General features: G+C 47.9%; 1 protein-coding gene across 1 annotated transcript; it reads left to right on the forward strand.

Annotated features, from left to right (window-relative positions):
* The first annotated feature begins 517 nt into the window (after positions 1 to 517).
* ASL (argininosuccinate lyase) lies at positions 518 to 22,115 on the forward strand. Its single transcript, XM_065418267.1, has 17 exons — positions 518 to 589; positions 893 to 957; positions 4,069 to 4,263; positions 6,069 to 6,152; positions 6,796 to 6,852; positions 8,932 to 9,029; positions 9,965 to 10,042; positions 10,857 to 10,934; positions 11,681 to 11,733; positions 13,532 to 13,594; positions 14,607 to 14,721; positions 17,100 to 17,184; positions 18,299 to 18,358; positions 19,657 to 19,740; positions 20,182 to 20,262; positions 20,802 to 20,908; positions 21,870 to 22,115. The coding sequence occupies exons 2-17, from the start codon at positions 946 to 948 to the stop codon at positions 22,018 to 22,020; spliced, it is 1,401 nt and encodes a 466-aa protein (XP_065274339.1). The 5' UTR covers positions 518 to 589; positions 893 to 945; the 3' UTR covers positions 22,021 to 22,115.
* Positions 22,116 to 23,649: the final 1,534 nt, after the last annotated feature.

A 23,649-nucleotide genomic window follows, 5' to 3' on the forward strand; every position in this document is an offset into this window, starting at 1 on the left:
TGCATGGGTATGTCTCCAGCTGGTGCAATCTTTTTTGGAATGCAGAAGATTTTAAACGACTACTAAATAATGAGCTGAGATTTCAAAGGTCTGTCATTGAAATAAGCAGTGGTATTGTAACCCGGGTGGTTCCAAGAGAGTAAAGAGACAAGGTGGGTGAGGTAAGGTATCACTTATCAGACCAACTTCTGTGTTGCTCCCCAGAAGGAATCATGTGCCTTACAATTAACCCCCTGGCAGGGTATTTGCCCCAACATACACAATGCGGGAGTCTCTCCCCTGTACCCCATAGCGCCCCCCCCAAGTAGTCTCCCTACAAATGAGATAGACTTGGGGTCAGCTGTGAGCACCGATTTCACCCCCTCTGCAGATCTCTGTCACTTATTAGCAATGCAGATGTTGGAGCATTAACCAGAGGCAGCATGGAGGCGGACGGAGAAGAGAACAGCCAGGATGGGGGGCGGGGATTGGCGGTGGGAGGGAACCTCCGGCCCCGCCCCGGGGTGGGCGTGGAGTGCCCGGTGGCATGAAAAAGCAGCCGGGCTGGGGCTAGCGAGGCGAGCAGTGTCGGTGCTTTACAGCAAAGCAGGTGAGCAGGGCTGGTCACCACAGCGGCGCGGCGCGTTTCGGGTTACACCAGATCTGTCCCTGTTCGTTATTCCGTGCGGTGCAATTGCCTTCTGCCTTGTGTAACCCGGCCTGAGCCAGCCCCTGGGCTGCTGCGGGCGGGCACTGACGATGCAGCTTTCATTATGTGCTTTTCTTGATCCTGGTTTAGAGTAAACAGATTGCAACAAAGCTGGGGGTACTTTCCAGGCAGGAGCGGCTACCCCAAAGCTGCCCACTGCCCTGCCCGGCTGAGGGGAAGAATCAGTGTCTTCTTGTCTTGCAGGTTGCACAAGTTGCTGAGGTTTCTGTAGGCGAGAGGGGAAAAAGTCATCCGACATGGCATCTGAGGTGAGTGTGAGCTTGGATGCATCATCAGGAGCTGTCACCTAATTATCAGTGTTCCTATCATGGGAGCTGCTCCAAATGCAAAGTACATTCGTTTGGAGGGAGTTTGAGCCAAAAATATGGCAGACCTCCATTTATTTGAGGGGTTCTTCCCATGACCAAGACTAATTCTTTTAGGTGGCTGTCGCGCTCTCCTGTTTATCACACTTTGGACACCCACTCATAGAGTTGCTTGCCCAAGATGCTTCTCTATACAAATGCTGCATTCTCAGCACTTGCCCCAGGTAGCAAAATCTGACCGGTTCCCATAGCGGTTCGTGCTTTCCATTTTCAAAAATTGCTATCACAGTCTTCTTGGCCTTATTTGCTATTGTGCACCATTGTTATCACTATTCTGATAAGCGTCTCTCATCTGTCAAAATTTGCTAGCCTTGGTCTTTCCATTGTTGGTCCAACTGGTAGCGAATTTTGACTAGGGGAGAAGCCCGTACAAAATATATTATGAAATTCTGTGACCTCTAAAAGATGAGAAAAACTGTTTGCATGTTCACAGCTAGACTTTTTTTTTTTTTAATCACTTGCAGTAAAGGTTCAGTTACCTCAATTGTCTGTTTATGCCTGAATTAATATGGGGAGAACCTGAAATAAAACACATAAATATGTCTTTTCCCATTCCCCAGTCCAAATGCTTCTATGGTCTCGTGTTGATCTCCAGATTTCATCCCCCTTCACTTGTCCTTAGTACAGAATTGATGAGGAAAAAATCATATCTACTCTAAAGTTCTGCGGAGATCAGGCTGTGTAATTGTATAGGTTTGACAGGCAAAATGCCATTCACTTGAAACAGTAGAGGAAATCAATATGATGGCAAAATCTAGGTGGTAGCGAAGCTGAGACTGTACAGAATTTGACTAACAAAATTTAGAATTAAAAATGGCTGTATTGACAAAGCTGCCCTGAAAATAAATTTTTAAAAATCTCCAACTATAGGCCCTAATTCTACAGTCCTGGGGGCAAAACTCCCCAGGACTACACTAAGTGTATTGCCCCCATAGGGACTGTAAGATAGACCCCAGGAACAATCTTTGTTCATCAGGGATTGGTAGATAAGTGGAGACAGTCCTTGGGGAAAGACTTGCTTAACAATGACCCCGCTAGCTGATGAAATAGTGGCACTGATTAACTTGAAACTGGGTCCTATCCAGTCCTCTGCCAGAGAAGGTGGCTGTGATTCCTGGCCTGCAGAGGGAGTAGAAGGGGTGTGAGAAATATATTAGATGGGCACAAGTATCCATTTAAACTCTGCTACAGGCACTTCCTGTAAATGCTTCCCAATTGCTCCTCTGTCTGCTAATATCTGCTTTGGAAACTTTATTTTTGAATCTGTTAGGCCAAAGCATGGAGTTTTTACACAGCAGACATCCCATTTGACGTCAGTGGGAGTTTTGCCTATGTAAGGACTTCAGGGATGTGTCCATCTGTGTAAACAAGTGACATGGGACCAAGGGACACATGTTTCTGTTTGCTAATGAAGCAATGCCGTTGTACAAATGCATGGTGAAATAGGTCACACGCAGGTTTACGCATTTGAGTGGCTTAAAGTGTGTTCGCTTCAGAAGGGTGCCCACAAAGAATATCGTAATGCCACACTCCAATGTCAAATTAATCAATGCAGTAGATTTACACCAGGGTAAACTTTGACCCATTTGACTTACTCTGTAAATCCAGAGTAACTGCGTTTAACAGACCAAAACCTGTCCTTAAAACTTAAAACACAGCAGGCTTGAGTCTCCTGCCACTTACACTGTTTTTATCCTGGTGTAACTCCACTGCAGTAAATGAAGTTATTCCGGATTCACACCAGTATAAGTGAGGAGAGACTCTGGCACAATGTGAATTTAAAATACTTCATAATTTCAGAAGTGTTTTTAATAGAGGTAGCTTGTATCTGCCCACAGCTCCCTCTCACTTAAAACCCCTCCCCTGCTTTTTATTCTTTATAACGAATGTATCCTTCTTTGTTCAAAACAGTGGAAAAGTTCTAGTCTTTGCTATGTCCTTTGCTGACCAATTATTTTGCTCTAAAAGGATGTCAGTGGCTTTCAACTGCTTTAAAAGCGAGGTCAATGCTGGTTGTGTGTCACATGCCCTTATACTTGCTTTGAAAAATGAGGACATAAAGATGCCATACTTGTGTTGGGGGCAAAGTACAATTGGTTAGCCCATGATCCAGCAGTAACGGTTCAGTAGCTAGACACTAATGACAAAGACAAACTGCCCATCTCTGGAACGGCATGCAAGAGTCCTGGCATTCTGAATATTACGTCCGCCTTTTTCTGATCTGTGCTCTTATGATGACTCAAAGGCTGTATTGCTTATTATCCGAGCATTGGCCACATTCTGCTCTTAGATGAATACTGGCAGTTCCCATTCGCTGCAGTTCAGAAGTGATGTATAATTATTTGCACTGTGGTAGGGCCTAGGACCCCACTGTGCTACGTGTCAACACAGAACAAAAAGATAACCCCTTTCCCAAGAAGTTTACAATCTAAATACAAGACACGAGACAACAGGTGGCTACAGACAGATAGATGGGGGAACACAAGGAAACCATGGGCAGCATGGTAGGCAGTGACCTTAGCACACCAGCTGCCGAGCTGTAGTCAAGATTTTGGTAGGTGATTACAAACTGATAAGCGTTCATAAGGGAGACGGACTCATGATAAGGGTCTGGGAGAGAGAGATGTAACGGGAGAAGCTGCGGACAGGAGGGTTTCAATGTATAAGTTTAAAGCAGGGCCTCCTTGCTCCCTTTTGTCCTGGCCTCTCTCTCTGCACAGGTTACAGCAGCGTAAACTCACTTAAAGCACCTTTGACATTACTGCCAAAGTTGGCCTGTTGATTCAATGGAAGTTAGTGTCATAGGCCAAATTAATTGACAGAGTTGTACTCCCCTACACCAGGTCTCAATTTGTTCCTTCTAATCTGGTAGATTCAGGGATGCAGTCCCACAGAATTAATACTCATCCCAAAGAGTGTTTCTTTGAAGGTTCTTTCAGATTTACCAGCATGTCCTTTTAAGCTGCATTTTTTTAAAAACTTCCTTTTCCACAGGGGGATAAACTTTGGGGAGGAAGATTCATAGGAGGCACTGATCCCATCATGGAGACTCTCAACTCTTCCATGACTTATGACCAGCGGTTGTCGGAAGTTGACATCCGAGGGAGCATGGCTTATGCCAAGGCTTTGGAGAAGTCTGGGATTCTAACCAAGGGTGATTTGGAGAAGATTCTGAGTGGATTAGAAAAGGTATGTATTTGCTTGAGCACAGAGTGTGGTAAAAGGTTGTCAGTCTGCCACAGGTACCCACCCTGACTTGAAGCTTTAACCACTGCTACTTGGCTGTTGATCTTCCTCTTTTCAGGTAGTCTACATTGTAATCTTCCTTAGTCCTGATTCAAGAAAACATTTAAGCCCATGTCCCATTATTTAAAAGTAGGCACATTACGTGCTTCCCTGAATAGAGATGGTGTCTTGAATCATGTCTTTGATTATAAAGTTGGGGGTCCAGCATCTGTCCTGACCCTTGGCTTATCTCTGCTTCCTGTTCAGTTGTACGCACTCTAACCCACGTTGTGCTTAGGCTGTTCCATGCCCCCAAACAGTTGCCTGGTGGAGATCTCCCATTTTAGTGTCTCTGTTCCTGCAGGCAGAAACACCTAATCAAGCACAACAAATCTGTAAACCCACTCCAAGCCCCTGCCATTTCCGACTCTGAAAGATTTGTCGTTTCTGTCGATAGCTATAGCATCACAATATCTGAAGGTATTACAAAGGTGAATGATTTCCCAAAGAGGCAACTCATGGTCATGAGTCCTTTATTTGCTCTTCACTTCAAAAAGAGGAGGGGTTTTTGTTTTACTGACTTCTGTAGCATGCCTGCACCACTTTGTTTTTGGAGACATGGCAGTGTATGTCTTGGGACTACTTGGATATATTTCGAACAATTGATCCCTGGAATCCTGAAGAGTAACACGTTCTAATGTCATGAACCCAGGCCAGGGAGCCAGGAACTCTAGTTCTAATGTTGTCTGACATTGGCTTGCTCTTGTGGCCTTCGGAAAACTCACTTAATCTCTCAACCCTCATTTTTCCCCCCCATCTGTGAATGACTAGTGCTATATGTGTGTTAAAGATAGTCCCATTTTTAAGATCAACAGCCTCAATAGCATCTGTTTAAGATGTGCTTAGATCTAGAAGAAACAGAACCCTGTGTTTAATATAATGTTGGCTGGTAGCCTGTGACCCCAGGTAATGCGGCAGGAATGTGGGTTCTGAAAGTCTTCTACAAATGTTATTAAAGGCCATTATAGAAGCTGGGACACCCTGCTGAGGTGCATTCAGTGCAAACCCCCTTCCCAGAACAAGCAGTACTCAGGAATTGTTTCAGTAGAAATTGGGAGTGTTCTCTTTGAGCTGACGCACAGGATGCTCTTGTGTCTGGCTGTCTGAATTAATTCACCATATTGTATAGGGGTGAAGAGAAAAGTCAGCCGATAAGCCAGGGGAATGCATCTCTGTTAATCCATTGTTGCTGCTTACACACTGTGAACAATGGGGAATCCATACAGTGTTTACGTATGAAAATGTTGGTGGGTTGTATTGCTGGTTGACTTTTCAACTCACTTTGTCAAGTACATTTTTAACCTCCCGTGTCTTAAAGGTTAGTAGCTAGAGATGGAAAAACAGATTCATGGAGTGCATCCCCCAGAAAGTGCAACAACACCTATTCCTGCACCCTGAAGGAGGGTGTGGCACTGATCTGATGCAATTTTAATGAGACTTAAGATGTATTTCTAAACTGACAGCAAGAGTCTCTTAATAATGCTTTGCACTTTTTAGTTCCTGATTTTGATCTCTTGTGCACCATTGTGCAAGTTCAGTGATTTCAGTAAAGTTATTTAATCACACCAGTTTGAGATCAGGATGAGGCCCCAATTACTAGATCTGAGGATCGCAAAACATTTTACAAACCTGACTGAATCAAGCCTCCAACACCCTTGTGCAGAAAAGAAGCGTCATTAACCACTGACTAGTGTCTTTTGCTGATGTAGATTTCTGAAGAATGGTCCAGGGGAGCCTTTGTGGTGATCAAAAGCGATGAGGATATCCACACTGCCAACGAACGCAGACTAAAGGTCCAGTTCCTCTAATTTCCTCATAACTTCCAGGTCATACCTCCGATCAGTCTGGCAGTAGTAAAATAAGTCTTCTCCCCTTAAATACTTTGATCTAAGTGTTTCCTTTTTAGGCTACATCCCTATTGAGAGAATTAAAAATATGTTGCAATGACAAAACTCTTATTTATACGTTTGGTGGCGTATATATTTTTTTCCATCTTATTTTGTATTCAGAGTGAGAGAAGGCCCTCCCAAAATATTATTAGGAGAAGACTTGGCCAGACCTGGCCCAAAGCAGCCTTGGGCCCTGATCCTACTTATGAATGTTAATCACATGCTTAACATATTATTAGTTACTACTGAATATGTATAGTCTGGTGGCACCTAAAGGCCCCAGTAGGGATTATTTGTATTGCAATAGCATGTAGGGCCCCTGATCGGGGCCCCATTGTGGACCACGCACTGTCCTAGCACACAACAAAACTGTCCCTGCCCTGAATTGCATGGCTCCAGTGTATTTGCTTGCATAAAGTTAAGCATTTGCGTCAGCGTTTGTGAATCCAGGCCTTGGCTTTTAAGCGCAGGTGGGGTCGGCTTTCTCTGCAGTCCTTATCGTTCCAATACTGCTAACGCTGATGGGAAATTCTTCTGTTGCCCTTAGGAGCTGATTGGGGATGTAGCTGGGAAGTTGCACACCGGACGAAGCCGGAATGATCAAGTATGGCAAGAATTGCCTTGTGTCATTCAGTACTTGCTTTGTCTCTTTTATTTCCTTTTACCTCCTTTCCCTTTTCTTAATTGACATCCACAACATGATCCCTTGGGACTTAGTCACTGCAGGTGTGCAGCTCATCTAGTGGCCCATGAGTGCTGGGTGGACAGAATGAGCGCAGTCACTAAGCAATGGTATTGGGTATGAACACAAATTGTACTCCATTTCTTTTGGCAAAGACGATGCAGCCAGACCCTTGCACAGCGTTCCTTTGGAACGCAATAGGAGCTCTGTGCAAAAGAGAGAACCCGAGTTGCTTCAAGACTCTTTCAAACAAGTTGCTGCTGTTCCATGGCAGGCTTCGGGGTTTCCACCTGGACTGAACATCATTCCTGCGTGAACTTAATCGTCCAAAGCAAGGACAGAACTCGGGACTCAGTCCCAACCACTTGAGCTGAAGGTGAACCCGAGATAGCTGCAGTACTAGTCATAGTCTGATCTATCTTCTGCAGCCACTAAAGGGTGATCATCTCACGCACGCTGGAGCAGGTTAGAAGTGCTACTAAACAGAGGGAGTGGCGCACATGTGCACTGCTTTGGAAAGCATCTAGCTCTCTGTTGAAGACTCTGGGATCTAGTAGCCCTGAGGGAAACTTGCATTTTCCCAGAGAGGGGGTTAGGTTTGTGCAGAGAGAGGCAGTGTGTAACCACACTGTGTATTCTGTTTCCATTTCTGAGGGACTTCAGAATCCTAAGTCTAGCCCATAGTCACGGGAATCCTTCTTTATAGCTCACACATGTGTACTCCAGCAATTATATGTGAAGAGCTTTGCAGTTACCAAAGCTGTTGCTATGGTTAGGCGAACACCTGCAGTTAATTTTTACACTTCTGCTTTGACCTCTAGCAGTTTTTCTAACTTTTTTGGTCACTGTTAATTTTATAGTCCCAGTATATTCCATTTTATCATCATTACTCAGCAATACTGACTCCTCGTCCTTTTCAATTCAGCGCTTCAGATGTTAGTCCAGGCTGCTGACTGTTGCAGTAATTTCATTTGGCAAGCCATATTCTTGACCTTTGGGATGAATATTGTGTTTAGATCCGATTTACTAAAATGTGGAGTCCATAACTTTTTTCCCAGACTCATTCTCCATCCCCCACCTTCTAGTTCTTTTTGTTTCCCTAGATAATTTTGTTTTTCACTTCTCTCTCTATGGGCCTGATCCAGGACCCATTGAAATTAATGCAGTCTTTCCAATGGCTTCACTTCAGCACCGGATCTAGTCCTGTGTGTCTGAGCACGGAGTACAGGTTTCCCAGAAAAAAGCTTAGGGTTATCTGTGAGCTTTTGGCCTCTGACAGGTAGAGGGGGGGAGGGATAGCTCAGTGGTTTGAGCATTGGCCTGCTAAACCCAGGGTTGTGAGTTCAATCCTTGAGGGGGCCACTTAGGGATCTGGGGCAAAATCAGTACTTGGTCCTGCTAGTGAAGGCAGGGGGCTGGACTCGATGACCTTTCAAGGTCCCTTCCAGTTCTAGGAGATGGGATATCTCCATTTTTAAAAAAAAAAAAAAAAAAAAAAAAGATGGACCAGACCTCTAAGCTTTGGGCTGCTTGATGTTATATTTTGAGTCCCTTCATGCTTGTATTGGCTTATGTGATTATTTTCCCCTCTGTGTTTGTCTTCTGCAGTGACTGGGACCTGATCCTAACATCAGTGGGAGTTACAGGTTAATAGCACCTTTCGGGAGCAGACCTTCTATTAAGGGAACCACTGATGGGGCCTGGGCCAAAGCCCATTGAGGTTAATGGAAAAACTCCCATTGGCTTTGGATCAGGCCCCTGGAGAGCAAATTCAAAGATAGTGAAACTCCCATTTAATAATGAATTAGATTGAAAGCCCTGAAGTGTTTGAATGGCATCCGTAAGGCACTGGGAAGTTGTTTTTCCTATTGAAAGGGGGGGGCGGGGGGGTTGACTTTGTTATCTGGTTCCCCAAGCTGGCAAAAGTCAAATACCTGGTGAGTATTGTTTGGTCACAATGTACATCATGCTCCATCTTGACTGACTGGGGATCTCTTGCAGGTTGTGACTGACATGAGACTCTATATGCGAAATTCCTGCTCTGTCCTATCTGCTCACCTGTTGCAGTTTATCAAGACTCTGGTGGAACGGGCTGCTGCGTAAGTCCTTATTTTTCCAAGCCCACGCTATGAAACAAAACGCTGTGGCCTCTCTTGGGGAAGCTGCTTGTGTGCTGTGATGTTAAAAATTCTGGGCCAGATCCTTATCTAGCGTAAATCAGTAACACTCCATTGAAGTCAGCGGTGTTCTTTCCATTCAATTCGTACAGTGTCCATGTGCAGTCAGGCAAAGTGCGTGCAGCTGCAGCTGATGGTCCGGGTAATAGGTTTGGCCCTTTCTTTCCTCTCGGGGAATGGCTGGCCTGCTGCATGGAGACTTCCTCTTATCCCAGATGTATCCTGGCAACAAATCATGTTGAAGAGACTAAAACTTAATTTTAATAAAGCAAAATCAAATAGAGGCAGCTGGGACTGCTCAACCTTTCCAGATTGTAACGATTAAAAACTGTAATGACTTTAGCTGCTGACTAAACTACAGTGAGCCAAACAATTTATCATAGACTGATGAGCTTTTGTTACAGGATATTTTCATGTCCCAGTTCTCTTCATAGCTAACAAATAGGAGGATAAATAACTACTAGACAACAAAGGGTTGGTACTACCCTAAACCAATAATGTTACAAAAGCATCTTGAAAGCCTAGTGGACTATGCACTGGACTGGGAAGTCCTGAGTTCTAATCCTGGCTCTGACACTTGGTTCATGGATTTAAGGCCAGAAGGGACCATTGTGATTATCCAGTCTGAACGCCTACGTAACACAGGTCAAACAACCCCACCCAGTTATTTCTGCATCAAGCCCATAGCTTCTGTTTGAGCTACTGCATCTATTATTAAATTATTATTGTGTTCAGTACTTCCTGGCTTATTGTGAGCCTCCAGCACATAATTTGCAGGTTGTTGGATTTGCTAGATTCTTTTGAACTGTAGATCAGCTGTCTCCCTTTTCTCCCTCCTCTCTTACTACTTATTGCAGAGAAACTGATGTGATCTTTCCTGGCTACACTCATCTGCAAAGAGCTCAGCCAATCCGGTGGAGCCACTTTTTACTCAGGTAACTTCATAGGATCTGCTGTGACAGTTTGTCCTTGGGGACCAACTCATTGACCGCTATATGTGCAGCCATGTCACATTGGAACATCAGCACGTGGTGACGCTGCAGTGGCCCCCAAAGCTAACCTAGGAAGCTGCAGTTTTGCAAGATGTCTGAGTTGGGATGGGTAGCACACCAAACTTCACGCTACCAGGAGCCCTATGCTGAGTTAACCTTCCTTAATGCTCTTCCTCGGTTGTGGGTGGGTTCAGAGAAGAAACACAGGGGCTGAGTGAATAAAATCCAAAGCTCTCCCTGCACAAACAGCAGGCAGCCAAGCTCAGGAACTAAACTTAAAGTAGCTCATAGGCTCTGCCACAAAAGACCATGGGACCAACCCTAACAGCTCCATTTTAATCTGCACTTAGTTTACCAGGGTTCTGAGCCCATGGTCTACTTTGAGTAGATTTTGCAGAGAGCAGATGATTGAGGGGGCCATGAAAAAGAGGGCACCTGTCTCCCACTTAGAGGTGGTCCCTGTAGGCCAGCGTTACAGCTCACTGGAGGGGGTAGCATGGGGAAGCTTGCACTGCTGCTGGCCTTTCCATCTCTTCACTGACAAAGCCCCCCTCACCATGGTATCTGGGCGCCATGCTTTCCATGCCCATGGTATCCTGGGCTCTGTGATCCGCTGATAAACGGGATTCTGGTCTCCAGGGTTGACAACCTGGCACTCCTTACAACAGCTACATTCCACTTTAGAGAGGAAAATGTGAAACAGGCTTCTTTCCTACCGGTCATCTTTTTTTTTTCCTTTTGTTTTTTTTCCCCACAGTCATGCAGTTGCATTCACCCGCGATTCTGAGCGTCTGGGAGAAGTGAAGAGAAGAATCAATGTTTTGCCGTTGGGAAGGTAAAGCGTTCAGTTGTTTTGCTTGTTTTTTTGGGGGGAGTAACACTTGTGTATCTTACAGAGAAAACACAGATGTGAGGGTTGGGGTCCTTCCACTCCGTGAGCCCAATGTGAGCTGTATGTGCTGATGGAGGAGGTTGTTGAGCTCTCAGTTGGAAATAGCTCAGAGGGCAAAGCTTATAACCTTCTTGTGCAAGTAATATACCCCCCCACACACTTTTGATACATTCTTTCTGACTACCCTAATCCTTGCTCTGCATCATCTACGGCATTGGAGGGATCCATCTGTGTGATATCCATTGATGGATTGTTAGCCTACTTGAGTGAATGTGGACTGAGAGCACTCAGACTGCTAGTGCTTCTCAGGTGTAATGTTGTGCCTTCAGCCCAGGGCCCCTTGGAAGGCAGATATTTCAGACATGGCTGTCTGGATTTGCAGAAGAGATCTCCAGTATCTATAGGCTCTTCTGTTGGGTACAGGGTCCTGCCCTAAACACTTCAAAATAGAAACCACGCCTTATTCACGTTGGTTGACTTTGGCCAGGAGCTAACCAAATGTACTACAGCTGCCCACATACAGTGTGCGATGGGGCAGTGCAGTAGAAAAAGCAGCCAGGTATCCCCAGTCTTAAGACGGGCATCTCTCGCCGCTTTCTGTAACTGGGTTTGTGTTGTGGACACTGCTGCAGGTTTGTGAGTGTCCGAAGTGCAGCAGGTCATGCATGAGGTTTCTTTCTGCCTTGCAGCGGTGCTGTAGCTGGCAACCCACTGGGTATCGATCGAGAGTTTCTGCGTAAAGGTAAATTGTCTTTCCATTCACAGAACCGAGTTAGTGAGGGACACAAGTCTGGGGATGGTAACAGGTGGACTGCTGCATCATAGACTAGATCACTTAAGCAAAATGCTGACTTTTGTAGGTACTACATCCTTTTCATGAGGTGGTAGGGGATTAAAGCTCCCATCAGCCAAATGCATTTAATGTACATTATGAGGAAAGCAGGACAGGCTTTAGGAGTTTAGATGCCCCTCACTATACTTACTTCTGGTGTGTGGGTAGAAACTGCTTCCAGTTCCTTTCCCCTCCTTATCCTTCCTCTCGGTTCTGCTCTATAGAGCAGGGGTGGGCAAACTTTTTGGCCCAAGGACCACATCTGGGTATAGAAGTTGTTTGGCAGGCCCTGAATGCCCACGAAACTGGGGGTTGGGGTGTGGGAGGGGGCGAAGGCTCTGGCTGTGAGTGCAGGCTCTGAGGTGAGGCCAGAAATGAGTAGTTCAGCGTGTGGGAGAGGGCTCTGGGCTGGGACAGGGGGTTGGGGTGCAGTTGGGAATGAGGGGTTTGGGGTACAGGAGGGTGCTCTGGGCTGGGACCGAGGGGTTCGGAGGAGGATCAGGGCTGGGGCAGGGGAGGGATATGGGGGGGTGGCTCGGGGGTGCAGGCTCCAGGCGGCGCTTACCTCAAGCGGCTCCCGGAAGCAGCAGCATGTCCCCCCTTCGGCTCCTACGCGGAGGCACGACCAGGCAGTTCCCGGGCAATGGGAGCTGTGGGGACCTCGCTTGGGGCGGGGGCAGCGTGCAGAGCCCCCTGGCTACCCCTACACATGCCGCTGCTTCCGGGAGCCATGTGAAGTGGCCCCCAACTCTGCTCCCCAGATGGAGCGCCGGAGCAGGGCAAGCCCCAGACCCCACTCCCCAGCAGGAGCTCGAGGGCCGGATTAAAACAGCTGGTGGGCTGGATCCGGCCCACTGGCCGTAGTTTGCCCACCCCTGCTATAGAGGGTCTTCACCCCACTTCTCCTTGCTATGCTTTCCCCTTTCCCCACAGTAGCAGGGGACAGACAGCTAGTTCCCTGCCCCCAACCCTTTCTCTACCACTCTTAAGAGAAGCCCTGGTAGTGGGGCATTTTGCTACAGCAGTCACTAGCAGGGAACACTCCTCTTTGCATCTGCCTAAGATGAAGCACAGGCAGCAAGATGCTGATCCATGCACTCTGACAGCAGTAGACCCCAGAGGCCTTGTTAAATTCAGAACCCTCCCTCAAAGACGAGGCAGTACGTCCCTGAGTTTTGTGGGTCCCTGAAGCGAACTCTGGTTGGAAACGGAGCACTCTGGTCACAGATAGCTCCAATCACCATTAAACCAGGTGTTCCAACTCCACTGTCTAGATATGGTGGAATACCTTGCCATACTGCTTGGAAAATAACAGGCACTAGAAGGCTTGGTCCAAAGCCCATTGAAATCAATGGGAAGACTCCCATCAACGGCAACATACTTTGCTTAGGGGTCATAGTCCTTCTCTTGTGATAAAAATACTCTCTGAAGTGAGATGAGATTACAAATATTTGATGCTCTGGTGCCTGCAAGAGGAACACAGTAGCAGAGCTTATCCGCTACTGTTCCCTTGAAAGTCTATGGCTAATAATTAAGGCCCTGATTCTTCACCACTCTTAAGCGTGTGCTTAACGTTAAGCAGTTGGGTAGCAATGGCACTACTCCTGCTTAAAGTTTAAGTACATGCTTGGGTAGGCTGGTGAAGCAGGGCTTCAGAGCTCAAATACTAGCCACTGGTTTGACCCTGTGTATGTTTTTTAAATTGCAGAACTTGACTTTGCTTCCATCAGCCTGAACAGCATGGATGCAACTAGTGAGCGAGACTTCGTGGGTAGGTGCAACTTTATCACTCCTTTTTTTCCCCCTCTCTCTGAATGCTCACCGGGAACCTGCTTCTCTGAGATTCTTCCCAGTAAACTTTTCAAGGGGGAGAAAAGCTCAGATGTGGTGTTTTCACACACACACACACACACACACACACACACACACACACACACACACACACACACACACACACACACACACACACACACACACACACACACACACACACACACACCCTGCACTTCCTGGTGTGAAGATTGAGCTCTTAACCTGGCAATAAATACTACATATGGATATCTGGTGTTATATTTGTGACCCAAAGCCACTGAAGTTGGGACCCTGGGGTCTGGATCAGGGCTGCCCAGAGGATTCAGGACCCACTGCTACTTCGGCGGCGGGTCCCGGGGCAGAAGGACTCCCCGCCGCCAAATTGCCGCCGAAGACCCGGAGCGGAAGAAGCTCCAGGGGCCCAGGCCCCGTGAGTTTTCTGGGGCCCCCGGAGCGAGAGAAGGACCCCGCTCCAGGGGCCCTGAAAAACTCGTGGGGGCCCCTGCGGGGCCTGGGACAAATTGCCCCACTTGCCCCCCCCCCTCTGGGTGGCCCTGGTCTGGATCCTCAGCTAGCGTAAATCTGCAAAGCTCCTTTGACTCCAGTGCTATGCCGATTTACCTATGCTGAGGATATTGCCCCTCCAGAGGAGTTGAGTCCCTCATGTGCTAAGGAGATGGAGTCACCATTAATTTGAAACTATCAGAGCTTTGTGCAACAACCCAAGTGACGGGCCTTCCACAAATCTAACAGATCTCAGGCAAATGCTTCGAAGGTGCCTAAGTGACTTAGGAGCCTGAGTCCCATTGACTTCAATGAGTCTTTGGCTCCTAAGTCACACTTGAATTTTACCTCAAATGCTTATGGCTGTTCACAGCCTGAAGTTTCCTGTGGCTAAATTACAACTGTGACTAGCAATGGCAGCCAAAATAAGACTTTCATATGCTTTTGACTGTCACCCTTCTCTACAGTGGAGTTTCTCTTCTTTGCCTCCTTGTTAATGATTCACCTAAGCAAGATGGCTGAAGATCTCATCATCTATAGTACAAAGGAATTTGGCTTTGTGACTCTGTCTGATGCCTACAGGTAACTCTCTAGGGCTTATCTCAGTCCTACCCCCCCCACACACACACACCCCAACCCATTTCCCACATTCCAAATAAAAGGAGCTCATATGAATTGTATTCAAACCTTTTATATAATATAACAGGGGATCGTGGAGGGAAAAGACCCAAAAACCTCAATCGAGCGAGTTGCTATAAATCGGCATCGCTCGCACCCTGCACTGGGATCAGGAGGGAGATGTGTCTAGCACTCCTCAGAGTGGGTTGCTATGATAGAGGGGGGCTTTCACAACTGGCCGGGGAGAATAAAGATGGCCCTGGGGCATAGCCTCCCCAAAAGGTAGTCTGCTTGGTGGGCTGGCAGTAACATACTTGTACTTCAGATGTCATCTCCCCAACCCAACGGAGCATGCTTCCAGCACCCATTTTTCCGCACCCTCTTTTCAACCCACTAGTATCGCTAGCTCCCCAGAGATGCATGTGTCCTGCCCCCATCACCACAGCATAGGCCTGGGTGGTTTGGGGAGGCAGGGATGGGCACTATATATTTGCCATATCCTAATGACCGCCTTGGCATTGAGCTGGGACTGGCTTCTCGATCAGGTGTGAAGAGAGAAAATTAAAATGTACTCAGATGTGGAGCCTCCTGCTTGCAAAGTCCTGTCAGATGCCCAGTAACAGCATGTGTTTGAGCCGTCTCTTATCATTCACTTCTGCACCTGGACATATATTCCCTGTTAACCTGATTTTTCTTTTAGACGCAGGGAGACCAGGTTACTTGTGTGACTATTTCCATTTTGGAACGAATCGCTGCTAGGAGCAGGGCCGGCGCAACCCATTAGGCAACCTAGCCTCACTCGGCCTCTTTGCCTCAGTTTGCCTGCCTGTAAGATGGGCATGGTTCTGCTTCACAGAAATATCATGCAAATTAATACTAGCGTGTCGGACGTTAGGAGCTTTATAAGTGTTCATATTACTAAAAAAATATTTGGACTCTGATCCCAGTAAAGGCCAGATCCTGTAGCCCTACTCTGCTGAATCTTGTCATACCCACTGGGCATTTTGCCTGAGTAAACACTTGTGGAATCAGTCTGTAAATGAGAAGCCTGGGGAAAAAAAAAATCCTCCTATGCTGGGAGTTCCCGTAAAAAGGGCCTTTCCTTAAACAGCCTTGTTTTGCAATCCTTCCAGATTTCCTGTTACTAGTCTCATTTCTCACTCGGACGGAGTTACCAAGCCACATTTTGTTAGTATATCCTGATACGAGAACGACCACACCCTTAGGGGACTGGGCTCCCTTCAATATACGTACATAGCTGTTGAATAAGACCGCTAAGATCTTTCTATCTAGACAGAGCTAAACCCAGAGCAGCTTTGATACTAGCTCAGGAGCCGGGATGCATGGTAGCTGTAGACAAGATGCACATTAAATGTATCTACACGCATCCCTGCTCTCTTCCCATGAGACAACCTGGCACGTCTAGGCTGAGTTAGGGGAGAAGCAGCACGTATGGGGGATCTGAGAGACCCAGGGGGGTGTGATAGTTTGCATCTTATTTAAAGTCTTCATTAGACAGACACAGAATCACTCTACTCCAGCTGCACAAGCAGCATTTTAACATGCAGGGGCTCTGATTCTGCTCTCAGCTGTGCTGGCTTAAATCCGGACTAGTTCCATTAAAATGGAGCTACAGCAGCGTCAAAGGGACAGGCTCCACTCCTGCCTTGTTGTGTAAACGAACCAAGCGGAGTAGGCTGCAGAGCAATAGCACGCTGCTCCGGTGCACAAAGGATCCAATTCATCCTTGGTGTAACCCCACTGAAGTCAATGGAGTTTGCAGGGATTCATGTGGCCCCATGTGTCTAAGGCCAGGTAAAGGAACTGGCAGTTCCTTCAGCACACAGAGAGCCACAGTTGGATTCCACCCAGTGACCCCACCATGGGATCTTACGATGAATTGCCCGTGTCTCCTTTAACATCCCAATGCAGCGTGTGGGACTGGGGGCTGCAAAGGACTAGCGAGTGGGGCAAGGAGCCGTTCCCGCATGCCAGCCCCGCTGCTAACATGCCAGAGCTGACGGGGGGGGGGGGGGGGGGGGAGGGGCAATGGGTTTAATATTCCTGACGTTGTCTGGAAAATTCCAGACATCCACTTTCGACAGTTTGGGAACCCCTGCCCCTACTGGGTGTGTCGAGGAAATAGCCCCGTTGTTCATGATGAACGCTGGAGAGCACCGGGTATTTCCTGCCACGTGCAGTTAGACTGTGCATGGTGGTGGCAGGTGTAGCTTCCCTGGGCCTCAGTACAGTGTACAGAGCCCCCGTGAACTCTTTCCCATCTCGCTCTCTCTACAGAAAGGGACCTCGCCAGTCTAATGTGCTCCGTGTTTTGGTTTCAGCACAGGGAGTAGCTTGATGCCTCAGAAGAAGAACCCAGACAGTCTGGAGCTGATCCGCAGCAAGGCTGGACGTGTGTTTGGAAGGGTGAGTCTGCAAGGGGAGGAGATGTCCGAGCGCTGGGGTGCTCGTTACGATCGTCTTTATCCCCAGTTAGCGTAGTTGGGAGAGAGATTTAAATCCCACCCATCATACTCTGGTTCTCTTCCTGAATCTGGGGGAGCCACTGGGCAAGTCCGTTGGAGGCTACAGCTGAAAAGGTTGGCTTGACTGGTGTGTGGAACATGAGACGCCTTGGGCCTGATGGCTCAGAGGTGCTGACCGTCCACAATTCCAGCTCAAGTCAGTAGGAACAGAGGGTGAAAACTGAGATCAAAGATGTGCCAGAGTTTGGGACACCCAAAGTCCGAGGCCACTTTAACAATTATGCCCTAACTTCCCTTATGTATCAGTTTCCTCAACTGTCACCTGGAGATAATGGTGCATCCCCACCATCTGCCAACCCTCCGAACATGCTATTAGACAAAGTAGAATATAATCCCTAGGAAAGGTTGTACCACAAGGCTACAGATATCAGGCAAAGCACACCTCCCGGGCTGTATCCCAGGTACACACCACAACCTGGCACTGATTGCAGTTAGATCAAACAGGACAACATGGATGATCAGCAACAAAATCCTTACAAAACACACAGCACTACTTGAAGCAATTGCACAAGGTGGCCACCAAGCATTACAAGTAACCCCTCCACTGGCAAGACTTGGCCTCTTGGTGGTAAGGTCCATCCACTGTGAATAACAGGCATAAGAAGGCGCATGTCTGCTATACAATTAATAACCATCTACAGAATCCTACTAACTGTAGTGGAACTCTGAGAATGGTCCGTCTCTTGTTGTTGTTTTGTTTTTTGTTTTTTGCTGGTCTGCCAGTAGGTGTTTGCTTTGGTTAAGGTTTTAAAAAAAAAAAAAAAAAAATCTGGCAAATAAAGGGCTGATCCTATTCCCAGTGAAGTCCAGGAGAGTCTTCCCACTGACTTCAATGGGCCCTGCGGGGATTAAGCTTTAAATGAGCAATGTCTGGTGTACAGAAATCTGGCCAGAGGATGCAGCCTTGTCTTTGGAGCTCTGCTGAGTGAAACTGTTTAAAATTCCTTGCTATTCTTGTTTTAATCCAAGTACCATAACCTTCCCCTTCTTTGCAGTGTTCTGGAATGATGATGATTCTCAAAGGACTCCCAAGCACCTACAACAAGGACTTGCAGGTAAACCCCAATTCTCATTCCATTTCTTTGCATAGACACAACAGAACACTGTCTCTCCAAAATCCATTAATACCTACACACTGCACATGACCTGCTTGGTACATGGTTGTTACATATTCAGAGATGAGGGGGTTTAAAGACTGCAGTTTGTATTTGAGTCGCTCCAAATCCTAATGATGGATTATGGAACAAAGGACAATTGAGAATTTTAAGGCTACAGAGCTAGATCCTCAGCTGGTGTCAATCCAGTATATTGATTTGAATGCAGCTATGCCAGTTTACACCAGTTGTGGATCTGGCTCAGGGTCTGGATGGCTTGGAGGCCTGATGATAGGACACAGCAGTTTTATTGCCAGATTTACTGAGGCTAGGTCTACACTACCCGCCTGAATCGGCGGGTAGAAATCGACCTCTCGGGGATCGATTTATCGCGTCCCGTCGGGACGCGACAATCGATCCCCGAATCGACGCTCTTACTGCACCAGCGAAGGTGGGAGTAAACGCTGTCGACGGGAAGCCGCAGAGGTCGATTTTGCCACCGTCCCTACAGCGGGGTAAGTCGGCTGCGATACGTCGAATTCAGCTACACTATTCGCGTAGCTGAATTTGCGTATCTTAAATCGACCCCCCCCACACCCCCCGTAGTGAAGACGTAGCCTGACTCAAATCTGGCCCAGAGTGACTGCGATCAAGGGTCTCTATCCTCTGACAACTGTTAGCTGAGCTACATTAAGGGCGTTGGTGAGGTTGCCATCCGGTTGCTACCTGGAAAGTTTCTGCATCACAAACAGCACCAAGGGTAGGTGTCACCAGCCAAGAGCTGAGTGGGTGTGGGGAATGAGCTACTCCTGTGCCCCTCTCAATAGCCACTCCAGAGCATGTGGCAGAGAGCAGCGTGGAGAAAGCTTGCGCTGTATTTGATACAGGCCTTGGCTCTCTTGGGCTGGCAGTCTGGCACCTTTCACTAGCACATAGGTTCACTTAAGATTGTTTTTAAATGAAACAATCTACAGTGTAGTCAGATGGCCCCCTGCTGAATTCCCATTGGCTGGGCTGAACTGCTATTAGAATGTCCTCCTCAGCTGGGCACTAGACTGCACGGGGAAAGAAGGCTGTCCTCATGCCCAAAGCTCCATGGGCTGGCAGTCTTCCAAGTGTGGTTATTCCCACTCGTGCACAGAGACCGAATGTGTCTGGTCAGCACGGACACTGTGTCCACTCACCAGGCTGCTGCTGCTCTCTGCTTTGTCCACTGCACTAGGCTGACTGGTTTTGTTGTTGTTGTTGTTAACAAATAGGAAGATAAGGAGGCCGTGTTCGATGTTATCGATACTTTGAGTTCTGTGCTACAGGTGGCAACTGGAGTCATTTCCACTCTCCAGGTAAGACTAACTTTTTACTACTCTGTTTTGGGTCTGCTTCTGCGCTTGCGCACTGCTGTGTAAATCAGGAGTAACTCCATCCAGGTCAAGTCTTGCTGATAAAAAGTGAGATCAGTTGAAACTGATCTCACTGACATTCCCGTATGCAGACCCCTCGAACAGGGGGGTTATATAGGGGGGAGGGTCTCTAATTCAGCAGGAGGGAGGGAGTGGTCTCCTAGCTGAAGCTTTTGTGCCTCCCAGCAGTTTAAAATGCAATATCTGGATCATCTACTGTAGTCAAACGAAAGGCAGAGAGTACATGTCTTACTCTGGTGGGTTGTTTTTGCAATGAGGCCTTTCAAAAGCCAGGCCTCTCCTGGATGAAATCTCCTGTGTGAGGACTCTTCAGTGACCTGTTAGTAGCTGTTCATTTTCTGCTTATGGTCCTCACTTCCGCAGATCCATAAGGAGAACATGGAGAAAGCCTTGAGCCCTGACATGCTGGCTACAGACTTGGCCCTCTACTTGGTTCGTAAAGGAGTAAGTATTGAGGAAATCCTAATGGAAAGCATGATGGAGGGTTTTGAAGCCGCAAAGACTCATTGGGGTGTGTCTTGGCTTGACCGTGCAAAGACAATTGGGCTCGGTTCTCCTCTTGACAACATCCCTTGACATCAATGCACAGTAGGAACAATGTTAAGCTATTCCATTTTGTGCCAACAGCTGGATACTTCAGAGAAAGGGGTCACTCTCTCCTTTCCCTGCGAGGCACCTAGTTATGTCCTGTTGGATCCCCAGCTGGTGCTGTTTGTGTCCTGAGCCAGCAGGACTGAAAGCCCCTTTGAATGTATCCCCAGCAGTGTAACTGTTGCATTGTGGCCTGGCAGACATTTTTGCAGATAGTGTTACCCTGCGTAACATGTACACCCTGTATCCCAGAAACCCCAGCCTCTGACAGCACTGGGAATGTTGCATCACCTTGTAAAACAAGGTCCACATTCACTTAAGTGTTCACACACTCTTTGGTCCTGGACCTTAGTTGCTTGCTCACTTTTTGTTGTATGTACTTCTAACTGCAGATGCCATTCAGACAAGCCCATGCTGCGTCTGGGAAGGCTGTGCACCTAGCCGAGACAAAGGGCATCGACATTAATCAGCTCACTGTGGAGGACATGAAGAGCATTAGGTTTGTATTCCTTAACTTAGCTTTCAAAGGCCATTTGCTAGGGTTCTCAACACTTGTCCCCTTGTTGTACAACTCCCACAACATCATCTCACCTGGGCATGCCTGTTCCTCAAGCCCGTCTGGGCTGAATTACCATGATGCTACTGAAGTATACATCTGGACAGTGGGTCCTAAAACTATGCCTGTGTGAAGGGGGGGCACCCTCTTTACCCATGGGGATCTGCCTTTCAGTTGGAGCCAGGCATGGACAGGGAGATGTGTGCTGGGGAGGGGAACAGATCCTGCAGCAATTCTCGCCAAAGCACTAACTTTCCATTTTTCCATGGCGTAACTAGAAAGTGATTTTATTTGTCAAACTTTTCGTTGCTGTTAATGCCAGCACCAGAAAGGCCTGGCCTGCAGTCAGCTTCTGTAACTGACAGTGTGTGACTAAGCAGCTGATTCCCTGAAGCAGGGTGGATTGATGGGAGTCTCTCCACGGACTGTAGTAGGATTTGGATCAGGCCCTAGGACCCAGATCCTTCAACGGGAGTTAGGCACCTAAATATCTTTGAGGCACTGGGCTTAAATGTCTTGCAGATTTAGACATGCTCCCAGTTCTAACGCGTGTGACCAGCTCTGAAAACTGAAGGCCTGGTTCTCCACGGCCTTGCCCCTGCCTTGTCACTGGCATCTCCACAGAGCAGGTGTAGAACACTGCCCTTCTGATCGGGTAGTATTTTACACCCAGCTTGCGCTCACTGTGCACAGACGTAACTGACTACACAAGGTGCAAGGCAGGGCAGGAGGAGGCCTTGGGAATTTTGCCCTGGACTTCAGTGGGAGTGGGATTGGGCTTCATAACCTATGCAGTTACTGGAGTGTGGCATAGCAGGCTTGCAAAGCTAAATCCGTTCAGCCTGTGGGACAGACTCCATGGTGGAGCTCTCCACTGACACACCTTCTCGCTTTGCTTCCCCAGCCCCCTGTTTGGAACTGACGTGTCTCAAGTGTGGGACTATGCCAACAGCGTGGAGCAGTACACCACGCCGGGGGGCACATCCAAGAGCAGCGTGACAGCGCAGATCGAGCAGCTGAGGGAGCTTCTGAGGAGACAGAAGGATCTGTTTTGAGCGCGGGGAAACTGTCCCGTTCACGCGAGTTTCTGCTTATCGCATGACTCCTGAGTTAATAAACCCAGGGGTGTATTGTCTTTCACTGAAAACCCTGCACACCTGTCGTGTCTTTCTTCCACAGGAGAAGCCCCACTGGGGCTTCTTCAGCTATCACGAGCGCTGGCTGGGCCAGAGCTCTAAGGAACAGAAAGCCCACCCTGACCTGAGCAAGCCCTAGGTAGGGGAGTTGTCGCTTGGTCCCCATGGGCTCTAGAAGGATTTTAGCGCAAAATCATCCGGGTTTAATATCAGTAGAAAAAGACCTTGGGAATGCAGGGGTCATGGGTACAGCACAAAGAGGATCAAGGAACACCAAAGGGGCTATCCAGCATATTAAGGGGAAGCAGAGGCGCTGACTCCATGGGTGCTCTGGGGCTGGAGCACCCACAGGGAAAAATTGGTGGGTGCTCTGCCAAATTCACGCGGCAAGCGCTGGGAGAGAGGAGGAGGAGGAATGCAGCGTGCTTGGGGAAGAGGCGGGGCTGGGGCGGGGATTTGGGGAAGGGTCCAACAGGGGCAGGGAGGGGGCGGAGTTGGGGCAGGGCCGGGGGCAGGGGTGTGTGTGAGCACCCACCAGCCCCAACAAAAGTTGGCGCCTGTGAGGGAAGTCAAGTCCCAGTACCAGGAGTTGTGGTGGTTTTCCTCTGCACACGCTTCTATCTCCTCCAGGGCATCACACCCCTGGCTTTGTATCCCAATCAGGTGGTGAGGAGTTGGGGTAGAAATAAGCCACTTTCACTCTATGTAAGGCATCTATGTAAGGTAACGCCCTTTCCGAATGGGAGGGGAGGCTCAGCCATGAAAAATAATCCCCCATTTCCCAAGAATCAAGGCTTTCCTTTCTCTGGTACTAGGGTGGACCCATTGCCCTAAAATGAAAAGAAAATGCTCACTCATTTTCAGGTGCAATTCAGAGTCACACAAGCCAGATGTTGTTTGCACCAGTCACATGCTCAGTTGCTCATTTTCCATGTTTTAGGACTCCGCTCACTCTGTTCTGGCTAGCTAGCTGGCAGAGGGAAAGCAATACCTCTGCTGGCTAGCTAGCTGGCAGAGGGAAAGCAATACCTCTGCACGAGTGGAGCCTTCTATGAAAAGGGCATGAAATAAGACAGGTTACACTGACGCACAAAACCAGCGGCTCAAAAAGGAGTGCCACCTCCTGGCCTTAAGTGGGTGTGTTATGGGTTGCAGAGCCAGCCCCTCCCCCCTCAACAAAATTAAAATCAGGCTGGGTTGCTAAGAGGTGCACTTTAAGCATTGTCTTATCAAAGCTGCAGTGCCACTTTAATCACAGCTTGGCCTCCAGTTTGCAGCTATTTTCTTTCTTTTCCCAAACCTCCTGTAGCTGAGACACTTCCCTCTGATCCCTATCGCCAAACTCGTGGTCAGCAGCTTTTAGCCACCTACTGATGTGATGGCCATTAATGCCGATTGACAACTGCTAACAGCCAGAGGGTACGTGTTGCGTGACACGGTACTGCTGGCCCCAGGAACAGAGCTGCACAGAGAATCATACCCAGGTGTTCTGCATGACCAAGCATTCCATGAACACAAGCTGTCTAACATACCTCCCATCCCTTCTCC

Source organism: Emys orbicularis, chromosome 17, assembly GCF_028017835.1.
Source record: "Emys orbicularis isolate rEmyOrb1 chromosome 17, rEmyOrb1.hap1, whole genome shotgun sequence".
Lineage (NCBI taxonomy): Eukaryota > Metazoa > Chordata > Testudines > Emydidae > Emys > Emys orbicularis.